The sequence below is a fragment of the Epinephelus fuscoguttatus genome, linkage group LG18 (assembly GCF_011397635.1).
Source record: "Epinephelus fuscoguttatus linkage group LG18, E.fuscoguttatus.final_Chr_v1".
Taxonomy (NCBI): Eukaryota; Metazoa; Chordata; class Actinopteri; order Perciformes; family Serranidae; genus Epinephelus; species Epinephelus fuscoguttatus.
Window position 1 is genome coordinate 38486879 of NC_064769.1, and position 11624 is coordinate 38498502.

Below are 11624 nucleotides of genomic sequence, written 5' to 3' on the forward strand. Positions count from 1 at the left end.
AGTTAGCAGTTTATTGGGTTGTTAATGGTCTAATACAACAATTAATCCTACAGTTTAACAGCAACACAAACTTCATCCTGAACAGTCGAATCAACACGTCTCTGAAACAGTTAAAACACAAACTGAACATTCTAACCTTCATTGAGGAGGACTGTCTCATTAGACTGCAGCAGCTTTACATTCAAAGGTACCTAACAAACTGGTAACTGAGTGTATTTCAGAATAGAGAATTTATGACCAGTGTTATTCAGTAGCTTCCACACACTGCCCAGCTTGATTACCAGTGCGACGTTAGACTTAAAGGAGCAGATAAAAAACATTTAAATGTGTCCGCACCACAAGAACCAGGACTGATGACTGTTGTCAGAACGCCAACCTCTTTAGCTCCTATCTCAGAGTAGATGCAGGGTTCGTTTAGACAGGGGCGAGTCAAATTCAAGGACTTTCAAGCACTTTTTCAAGCACTGGTTTCCTCCACAATGATCGACCCCACTGTTCAGAGGCAGAAAAATTAACTTTATTTCAGCCTGAATTCATGTCAGTCTGGAGGTTTAAACTGAGGCCCACTCACTCAGTGAAGTGCAGCTACAGCTACAGCTCGACTACTGTCCTTGTCCCAGTATACAAGCACGGGAGGGGAATCCATTTATTGAGCCAAGTATGTGCGACTCCTCTACGATAGGTGGAGATATGCCCCCTTTCAGCTTGTTAGTGTTGGACCTTTTTCCTGTTGACCTATTACGTCACAGACCAAACAATGGACAAACAAGTTAGCTACGGTTAGCTAGCAGCTAACTGCTACCATGGTGGACAACTTTACAGCTCTGTACATTTGGTCCGTCCAAAAAGTCACGGCTCTGGATGTAGATTTCTCCATCTAGACACCTTAGACGTTCGACTGCCAAATTCTGATCAGTTTATTCTTAAAGGGGAACGTCCAATCCTTGTGAACACAGTATCTCAAGAACACCTCAAAGGAATTTCTTCAAATTTGGCACAAACGTCTACTTGGACTTAAAGGGGAACTAATGTTTTTTCAACCTGGGCCCTATGTTCCGATCTCCTTTTGTCTAAATGAGTGATAGGATGTTCAATATGTGACATGTCTCCAGTATGAAGCTAGGGCTGACCTGCCTGCAGCCCGTGAGCGCGCGCTATATTAAATAATAGGGCACTCAGACAGCGTCTTTTACCCGATTTTGACCAACTGGATCTGGATGAGCCATTTGAGCGGACTAGGAGAGAGAGGGAGCAGCAACAGGCAGAGGAACATGTCTGAATCCAGCTAAAGGTAAACACAGACGTTCATTTCTCCTTTCCGTTATGTTGTCAGATAATTATACTAACAATCCGAGCCTATCTGTGTGAAAAAAATGCACTTTTAGTGGACGTATTGTGACGTTGTTTGACGCTGTCTGAGTGCCCTATTATTTAATATAGCGCGCGCTCACGGGCTGCAGGCAGGTCAGCCCTAGCTTCATACTGGAGACATGTCACATATTGAACATCCTATCACTCATTTAGACAAAAGGAGATCAGAAAATAGGGCCCAGGTTGAAAAAACATTAGTTCCCCTTTAAGTCCAAGTAGACGTTTGTGCCAAATTCAGAGAAATTCCCTTGACGTGTTCATGAGATATTGTGTTCACAAGGATTGGACGTGCATAGGTAAGTACGGACAGACGGACAACCTAAACACATAATGCCTCTGGCCACGGCTGTTGTGGGCACAGAGGCAGAAAGCAACATTTTGTTCTCCTCTCAAAAGAGAATCAAAAAATGTCAGATTTCCAGTGAGCGGTTCCTCTCAGGGAGTCCTTCAATGGTTTGGACCGAAAACCTCATTTGGAGCCAGTCCAGCAAATAAAGTTGTTTATCCTGTAACAAGCTGAACCAGTGTCGGCTCCGTTGGCCAACCAAAGACATGCAGGAGCACATTCCTGGTGGATTGTTTTGTGACGTGAACGCCATCCTCTCTGATTCAAACGCTGTGGAGCTCTTTACATTTTAAAAACAGATATATTTGACACATTCCTCATACTGGTATATTCTTTGCACTTATCATCAGAAAGCTGACTCTGTACTCTGCACAGCTAGAGATATATTTTAAAAATCTTCAATATATTGTTTTTACTTTTTATTTGTTACTAAAGACTCTTTGCATTTGCAGTATTTTTTTTCTCTGATTTGTTTGTTATGCAGCAAAACATCAAGGCAAATCTGTGAAAACCTACTTACCTAAAAACTGAATTTTGATTTGATTTCTACTTTGCCACAAACGATAAAATGATTGCTGAGTTTTAAAATCATGTCTTTAAGTTTGATAAACTTGCAGTGTTTTGTCGTCTGATGAACTTTAAAACTCATGGATTTGTTGCTAAATATTCCTCGCCCCTGAAGCGACACACCTGCACCGATGCAGCCCAGTTTCATTTTTTAAACCGCAGTGTTTTCAGTCTGAACTCCCAGTCAGCTGATTCGTTAACCCTCCTGTGAGCAGGTGATAACCCTCAGATGGTACTTGCTTGTTCCTCCAGTAGGAGCTCATGTCGTCTGGTCAGGCGTTTCTCTCTGTCGGAGGAATGTACTCAAGACCCAGGTGAGCAAATATCTCCTCCTCTGATGTCGCTCTCAGATATTTATTCTGTAGGAACAATTGAAAAGACGAATCATATTAGTTTTGTGAAAGACAAGATCGAATGTGTTGAGAGTTTATGAGAGATGATACCTGTTTGTTATCGTACAGAGCGTGGCTGCTCAGAGACATGGCCTTCTCGTGTCCCGCCCAGCGTCGCAGCTCCCTCTCAAACAACTGCAGAGAGTGTGGAGTCAGTGGAAGTATAGCTCACTGTGGCAGATCTTATCTCTGGTCATTTATGAGAGGTCACCTTGGAGCCGGTCCAGCCCAGCAGAGCAAAAGCAAACTGGCTGATGGGAGACACCACCAGGTCGACTCTCACAGCTCTCCAGGGTTTGTGTCCGGCAGGTTTGGTCCGCTCCGGTCCGTCATCTTTAACCTGCGACAGGGCTTCAGGAGAGAACGCGTCCTCAGTTGTGTTCTCTGTGTCCGTCTGCTTTGCTCCTCGTCTCTCCTCTTCGGACAGTTTAAAGATGGAGAAACACCTCTCGAAGCGGTCCATGTTGGAGGAGGGCCGAGCCGGACCGTCCTCAGACTCCAGGTAAGAGTTTCTCGTAGTCTTCTGGTACAACAGGAAACCCTGCAGAGACAGAAAACTATTAAACGTTCGTGCAGTGAGAATGTGGCTGATATGGATCCAGGTTATTAAAAAGAGGCAAAATGTTGACATTCATTACACTGACGACACGTTACTTTATAAAACAAAACCTGTAGACTCAGAGTTTACCTGTGATTCCAACCAGGAGACGATTTTCGGCATCAGTCCGACCTCTCGGCCCTCCTCTGGGTGTGTTATCAGGAAGTCCACGTCATGGCCCGTCAGCTTTCCTCTGGAGAGGGTCAGAGGCACAGATGTTTAAGTTTGGAGTGAATTTCTGAAATTCCAACCAAATAAATCTGGAGAAGTTGCTGCCTCCAAAAAAGTGTTGCCATTTCTTTAAGAAATATTTTACTGAGAAGAGAAATATTTGAGACTTTTGTAAATTAAATTAAGTGAATTTAAAGTTGGCTACAGTTAAGCTAGCAGCTAACTGGTACCATGGTGGACAACTTTACAGCTCTGTACATTTGGTCCGTCCAAAAAGTCACGGCTCTGGATGGAGATTTCTCCATGTTGTTACCGGCTTCTTCTTCTCTTACACATTTAATGCTATTGGACTTCCGGGTCAAAGCCCGGGGCGGAAACTGTGGAGCATGCTCAGAGCGCCTCGGCCAGTTTGGGTCTGATCAACAACATTAAGATGTATCTGAATAACTGGAAAATCTTTTTAACCGTCATTAATCCTAGCAGGGTCATGAGAGCGAGTGTTTGCTCTTTTACCGTCTGAATCCTCCAATCAGAGAGATCTGCACTCCAGGTAACACAGAGGCGATGGCTTCCTCCACGATCTCTCCGATGGTGTCGGCCTCCGCCTTACTGACCGGCTGGTTCAGGTCATCGTAGTGCTCCAGACCTGAGAGATGTAAAGAGTTCGTTCAGAGAGAAACAAGATGAAGTACAGACTGAAGCAGACCTGAGTGTCAGGACGCTCACACACCTGCTCGCTGTGCTCGGTTGAGTGTTTGACCTGAGGCCTGTAACTGTTGCAGGTTGTGTATCCCGTCTCTGATCCAACGTCCTGCTGTTTTTACTCCGACTCCAAAAATACCTGTTAGAACCTGAAATACAGACGGTGAGCAGAAAGGTGCTCAAAAACTGACAGAAGGCGCAGGAAATCTTGTGTGGACTCCTTATGCATCCAAATCCAAACTTTGGTCACACTGTGCATGATGTAGTGTCAAAATATTATTTTCATAAGCCCCTCTAAAAAACGTGATGACGATGCTACCTAAAAAACCTCCAGACCGCCTGATGTGTCTCTTGGTGAGCCAAACCTTCTTTGAGACATGTGTGTCATCAGTCTTACAAATCAGATTGATTCTTCCGCACCCCTAACTGGCGCAGAAGCTAAGCAACGTACTGCTGTTCTGCTCAGAAGGTAAGGAACTACTGCACCTCAGTGTTTTTACTATTTGTGAACATTTTCAGCCGCTGTTCTTTTATGAGTTAGATGCTAACTGCTAACAGCTACTTTTCAAGCTGCTGCGGTGGGTTGCGTGCATAAAAGCTTGTGCACACTGAGTCCCTGTTTGTTTTGGAAGCATTGTTGTAACTCTTTCATCGCACAGAAACCTTTCACACTGATTTCGACGCGTTTTATTGTTCTATTTGTTGCAAAAATTCGCAATTCATGACAAAATGAAAAGACACATTTCCTCTTTTGCCTCTCTCCACTGGAGACATCACCTCCACCACAGCTGCATGAGTCAGTGCTGTGGTCAGGTGCAGTGCTGTCATCCACATTCTGTGTGCAGTCCACATCCTCCTCCTCTTCATCATATGACTATATCACTATCTGACCTGTTGAACGTGAGCTGTCTAAGTTATGAAATGATTCTGTGTGTCTCGTCTCAGCTGTGTCCCGCCGCCACATTTTCTTCACTGATTCTCGGTCAAACATCTCTAAAGGCTCTGACGGAGGCGAAAAACACAGAAAATCAAACCTGTTCAGAAAAATTAAATGACAGACAAAAGTTTGCTCTCAGTGCGCAAACATGATCGTCACTGTGCGAGGTTGTACTTATTTTTACACGTGCGAGAATTACAGACAAAAAAACAAATTTAGTGCCCATGATCCCGCCCCGCACGCCGTCCTGTTTATACAGACATCATTTCATAGCTGTCACTACCTCCCGTGGTGGCTTAAAGGCGAGACAACTCTGTCCCCCCAGTGCGCAACTGTACCGCATATACAGAATGGGGAGGTGGCAGGACGGCGCCACATTCCTGTCTTGAACAGGCAGTGTAGGGCCGTTTCATAGTCGACACAAAGGCACGCAGACGCGAACGCACTGGGATGCATCTAGACGCATTGGCCGCCATGATGCCTGCTTGCGTCTCAAAATGTGTTGTCCATTTTGTTGATACGCGAAGCAGCGACGTGTGTAATACCATGCGTTGCCAGCGGGGGTGGTAGTGCAAGGGACGTACTTGAAACTAACCACTTTTTGTTATTCACAGAAAAAGCAGGTACAAAATATGGCGGGCGAGGAGGAAAAATTTGCAAACTCGTATGGTCACACCCCCATTTATATGACAGTTGTAGTGCCCTGCACTCTAATAAAATAGCAGTACTAGCTAGCCGGAATGTACCGGTGACTCTGCTACCCCCTATTGCACAAGCGATGTATTGCCCGCGTTGCTTGCATTCAATGTGTCGACTATGAAAGGAAGTGCGTTGCTTGCGTCGACTATGAAACGGCCCTAAATGGGGCTTCTGAAAATAACTGTGTTTTGGGAGATGGTACATGCAAGAGTTACAACACATATGAGGATAAAGGGGGGCTGTGAATTGTTTGGAAGATTAATCTGTCATTTCTCTGAGGAAAACATGATGAGAAGTGACACATACTTGATTAAAATCCTGTTAATAACAAGTAAAACTATTTTACAATGAATTTTGGGAAGGTAGCTGGGATCAGTGGCTGATAAGGGATAAAGAAATCTTCTTAAAGTAAAAACTGACACGTCTTGAGACTAAAAGAAGCACAACTAGAAGAGAAACGGAAAAATAGAATCAAAATGTCGACACTGAAAGACTTTCAGTTTGAGTTATTTCTTTTTTGTTACTGTCATGGTTTAATGTTGTAAATATTCTAATCAATAAGGATTTAAACTATAAAAATAAAGTTACGTCTACTCATGGCGCACTCAGCAAGATGTGAGCCGTTGAAACAAAGAGGGAGAGGAGGTGAAACTGTGCCGTATTTCACATGAAATGTTAAAACAAATCAGACGAACATGAATAGGATTTTGTGTAAGAGTCATTTTTATCTTCGATCAGCTGGTGACCCTTCAGATTTGTCCTGGCACACCTCTGTGGTTTGAAGACTCAAGTTTATGTGTAAAACAGCTGACACACCTTCAGCGCGTTAAACCGCTCAGACTGCTTCGTAGATTCAACTTCACTCGATGTTCCGTTTTCCAAAATCTCCTACAAGAGCAGAGAAGACGGATTATCAGACCTCTCTGAATTTGATAAAGACGATATAAAAAGAACATTTTCTACTGACTTTGATGACTCTGAGCGAATGTTCTCCGAGACAGGGAAGCCCTCTGAGCTGCGTCATGCTCGTCACCGGTTTAGGGAGGGCCTTCAACACGGCGGCGGCCCGTCGGAACGCGACACCTCGTCCCTCCTCGTCACTGAGCTCAGCTTTTTCAGCGAGCAGCGACAGAGCATCCTGAGACAGGAAACATGACATCACCCAGATGTGAGGTTTAAACTAACATCAGTGTTTCAGGTGTGACATATGAGGTCTGTGTTTGCTTGGGATGTTACAGTGAGGACGGCGTTGTGGTTGTCCAGGGTGGTCCTCCTCTGACAGCCGTAGCTCGGCACAGAAAACTCCACAACATCCTCTTCATCAGTCTGCTGCTCCTGTAAAACACAGAGAGACCAACAGCCGTACAATGATAAATGAAATCCAAACATCAAACTGATGAACATAAAAATTTGGACTATCCTTTAATTTCACTTGTGCGTGTTATACAGTGCGTCTCATAACTCTGAATGGGTTTTTATAGTTGAGTGAAGTCGGACGTACCTGTAGTTTGTGTCTGTCCAGTACTTCAACAGGACGTCCTGCCGACATGCTCTCTGTGTACCAGCTGATGTCCAGCAGGTGAGCAGGTGTTCGACCTTCAAACTGTGACGTGAGCCACGTCCTGACCTCATCACCGGAGTTGTTCTCAGAAATCACATGTGTGACCCTCTCACTGAGCAAAGACAAGATTCAACATGTGACAACCTGATGGACACGTGACCAACACAACACTGATGCCAATTATCTTGATGATGGATTAATGGTTGAGGTGATTTTATAAATATTTAAACACTAGTCCATAGCCATTGGTAGCTTTGTCACCTTCTACCTATGCCAATATGCATTTTTCTGTTGTTATAGCGCCACCCAGTTGCCAATTAGAGTTAAATTTCTCCAGTCACCTTGAGGCGTCCTGTTCTACATATCTACCAAGTTTAGTAAAAATCCATATGGCGGTTAGGCCTAGATAAGAAATGAGCTCTCTAGCGCCCCCATTTTGTTTGATGGGCTCAATAATGGAGGGGTCCCCTCAGATTATGTGTGGTCATATGCCTACAAAGTTGTGTGGTGATGGGTGAAACCCTTGAGATGTTCTACACCTTTATGTGATGAGCCACGCCCTCCGCAATATTCATTGCCTTATAGAAGCTCAGTTTTAGGAAGTTTTCCAACTTTTGCCAAGAGGGAACTTTAGATATTGCTCCCTAGATTATGTTCACCCAGTTTCATGCAGATCGCTCAAACTTCCTAGGAAGAGATCCATTTGAAGTGTTTTTCAAACAATTCAAAATGGCGGAAAATCTATATAAGCGGAAGTTATGGGTTCTTGAGGCAAATGTGTCTCTGGCATCTCTGTGCAAAGTTTCATGTCTCTACCACATACGGGGCATGAGATATGCCCATTCAAAGTTTGACATTTCAATGGGTTGCTATAGCGCCCCCCTTTGGCCAATTGATGTAATATTGCTTCATTGGCATCCTCCCATGACCCTCTACCACTGTGCCAAATTTCACATGGATTGACCAAGTCAGTGAGGAGAAAAACATGGAACACACACACACACAGAGTTTACGTCATTATATAGTGAGATTTGCAGACTCCAGTTTCTGAACTATGAAGATCGCAGTGCGATTCAAAACGTGACTGAGTCCAAACATGAATCAGGTTAACAATGTTCTACCTTGTAATGAAAACTGAACAAAGAGGATTCACGCCGACAGCTGCGTATTCTCTTCCTGGTTGAAAACAGCTGCTGTCGCAAAGAACCAACAACCAAAGACACATTCAGCAAAGTGACACCAGTTTGTCAGTAAATTTGAAACACGGTGACTTTTAGCTCAGCTGCCTGACCTCTGGTGGTGCGTGATGTGCACCACATACAATAAGTTTAACAGGAAAAGGAGCGCCTGTTTTTTGACAGCATTGAAAATCACACCGTTGAGATAACTTAATCCCCGGTGGGAGGAAAAAAATGACACAGCAGAGCATTGTGATATTTTGTGTGGCTATCGATACACGGACAAGTATCAAACTTTAATTTTATACTTTTTGCAAACACACATTTTAATACAAAGCCCCAGATGTCCTCAAATTCTAGACACACCCCTGCACACAAATGACCTGTTATTATGCAGAAGTGGCCCCCAGGCAGAGCAAGTACATTATCCCTGCTGTGAAGTCGCTCAAACTCTGAAATAAATGTAGTGGAGCTAAAAGTACATTTTCCTCTCTGAGAGTGCCACGAGAAGAAGTACAAGTACCTCAGACTTTTACATGTGTACAGTGATCAGGAGACATTTCACGACACCTTTAACCAAATTTAAGACAGATTTTTGGACAAATCATGTTTTACTTATTGAAGCATCGCAGGTAAAGACTGCAGGTAAATAGAACATATGTGGTCTTGTGAAGAGGTGGGTGTTACGTGGTTATTAGAGGGAGTTCGGTCAGTCTACATTTGCCAACAGGTGAGTGCAAGTATGAAGGAAAATGACTTGTAACATCAGAAATGTGGACTTAAATATATACAGGCTTCATTTACACAGAGAGAAATGTCAAAAACACGGATAAATGAAACTATATAAGATGTCTGTCGTAGTTAAGACCCCACAAATTCAGATTTAAGGCTATTTAATGCCTTTTAAGGAGCTTATTGTTGTGAAGGACCTGCACACACCCTGAGTAATCGAGTAAATGTACTCAGTTACACTCCACCACTGCTCCACAGTTTAATGTCTGTGCAGGTAACTCACCTGAACAGCTCCTCCACTGTGAATCCTTTCTTTCGGCCGAGCTGAGACAGAAAAGCTCTTCGGCTGGCTCCCATCTTTCTCTCCAACAGGAACAAAACAACCTGAGGGAACTTTGACTCACTCCCAGTGTTCCCAGTGCTCCCAGTGTTCCCAGCACCTGAGGATGAGACTTTTCTTCTCTTTAAAGGCACCATGTTTCACTCTGTGGTGAAATAACACGCCTGCCTACACTTAGAGTCCATGTCGTGTATAAGAAACTACATATCTGATCTGTAGCTGATGCTGTCACCAGCTGTGCTCACTGCTGTCACTGCTCCATCACTTCTCTGACGCTAACTCGCTTTTAAAAGCTAATTCTCCTAAAATACTTCTTTTAATTCATAAACCATTACAGCGGAGTTGCGTTCAGGTGTCTGGTGTGACGGGTTTCATCCTCTGAGAGATGTTAGAGGGAAAAAACCGCAGAAAAATCCGCAGACTTCAGTGAAGGAGACAAACCGGATGCAGCTGTGTTGATGCGCCGGTTCCACCTGCGCGTTACCAAAATAGTTCCGACTGGAAACAGGAACTCATCTTCTTATTCTTCTGTTGCTTTACCGGCGGATCACAAACAACTGTAAGGTGCACACCTCCACCTACTGAGCAAAAGTCTGTCACATCATGTCATTTTACCACATAAAGAAAAGAAGAATTATAAGAAGTAAGAATAAGAGTATGAAATACAAGTATGTAAAGATGTGTATTAAAATAAAAATTAAAATAAAACAAAATAATGTTTGACACTAGTACGTCAGACATGTTCACTGTGTTGAGTCTGTAAGTGTGTAAAAATATACAAATATGTGCACTGTGCTGCATTAAACTGTATAAACTAATATGTTACATTAAGAAATATAAAATATGTATTATGCTTTAATGTTCATTACAATCAGGGATGGGCAGTACTTCTATTACTTGTATTTAAAATACGCATTTCAGTTACATTTGAGTATTTTGTAATTTGTATTTGATAAGGCCGATAAAAAGCAAAATGGAATTTGTAACAAAATACTTTTGAGTGCAGTAATTTTGTATTTAAAATACTCAAAATAATTTCTCCATGAATCAAAAAACAAAAATAACAGGCTACACATTCTTATAATATTGGATGTAACAATATTTTTTACTTTTTTTTTTTTCAAATAATATCTATATGTTTTTTTTAAACTTGGGCCCTTCAGTGACCTCGTGGTCTGTTTTACTGGACTGTGCATAACATAGGAAACTGTATGTTGCTGTGGTTGATGCTTGGGGTGAGTATGCTGCAAATGAATTGCCTCACATGGGCTCAATAAAGTTGTCTGAATCTAAATCTGAATCAATAAATAATATTTTAGGGTAGCCTACATGTCCCTAGCTTTCTTTTCTCTTTTTCATTTGAGAAAAGTTGAACACAGGGCTCCAAAGGCTCCAAGTTAACAAAAAGACTTGAATCGGTTAGTATAGCGCCACCTATGGACGAATTGTGGGCATTCTTTCAGGTATAGTTACTCATGGTCTCTAGTTGCAGTATGCAAATTTTGAGCATTTTTGGTCTAGGGCTTTTTGAGTTATTCACGAAAAGCTTTGTGGACCGACCAACCAACAGAGTGACCTGTAGAGCTGCGGGTCGCTGCTAAAAAGAAAAAGAAAAAAAAGTATTTTCTGTATTTGAAAATACAAAATACATGTATTTTATTTTGATAATTTATTTGAGGGGTATTTTGTATAAAAATACATTTTGATGTATTTTTGCCCATCTCTGATTACAATACATCAAAGATGTATAGAATAAAAGTAAGAATAAGAATGAACATAAGAAATGTGTACACTTATTTGCATTATATGTGAATAAATAGATACACTTAAGAGATATTGGTGAGAATAAAGTCACATACTGAAGAATATTACACAGTTGATTGACTGCACCGATTACTGTACAGTAAAGAAAATACTACTACCACTACTACTACTACTACTACCACTAATAATAATAATAATAATAATAACAATAATAATAATTGTACTTTACGTTACTATGCTCACAGATTTTACAGAGTTCACCATGT

At 42.3% G+C, this 11624-nt stretch overlaps 1 protein-coding gene across 1 annotated transcript; it reads right to left on the minus strand.

Moving 5' to 3' along the window:
- Window positions 1–1019: 1019 nt before the first annotated feature.
- polm (polymerase (DNA directed), mu) lies at window positions 1020–10041 on the minus strand. Its single transcript, XM_049604469.1, has 11 exons — window positions 9538–10041; window positions 7285–7456; window positions 7020–7118; window positions 6751–6921; window positions 6600–6671; window positions 4176–4296; window positions 3959–4091; window positions 3365–3467; window positions 2888–3217; window positions 2728–2811; window positions 1020–2643 (listed from the first exon to the last, which is right to left on the minus strand). The coding sequence occupies exons 1-11, from the start codon at window positions 9729–9731 to the stop codon at window positions 2557–2559; spliced, it is 1566 nt and encodes a 521-aa protein (XP_049460426.1). The 5' UTR covers window positions 9732–10041; the 3' UTR covers window positions 1020–2556.
- Window positions 10042–11624: the final 1583 nt, after the last annotated feature.

What these genes read in the sequence shown, in the direction of transcription:
- polm (XM_049604469.1), bottom strand. Translation starts at nt 9,731, where the DNA reads ATGGTGCCTTTAAAGAGAAGAAAAGTCTCATCCTCAGGTGCTGGGAAC. An exon ending in ACCACAACGCCGTCCTCACT is followed by an intron (nt 6,922 to 7,019) that starts GTAACATCCCAA and finishes TTCCTGTCTCAG; the next exon opens with GATGCTCTGTCGCTGCTCGC. An exon ending in TGGGCTGGACCGGCTCCAAG is followed by an intron (nt 2,812 to 2,887) that starts GTGACCTCTCAT and finishes CACTCTCTGCAG; the next exon opens with TTGTTTGAGAGGGAGCTGCG.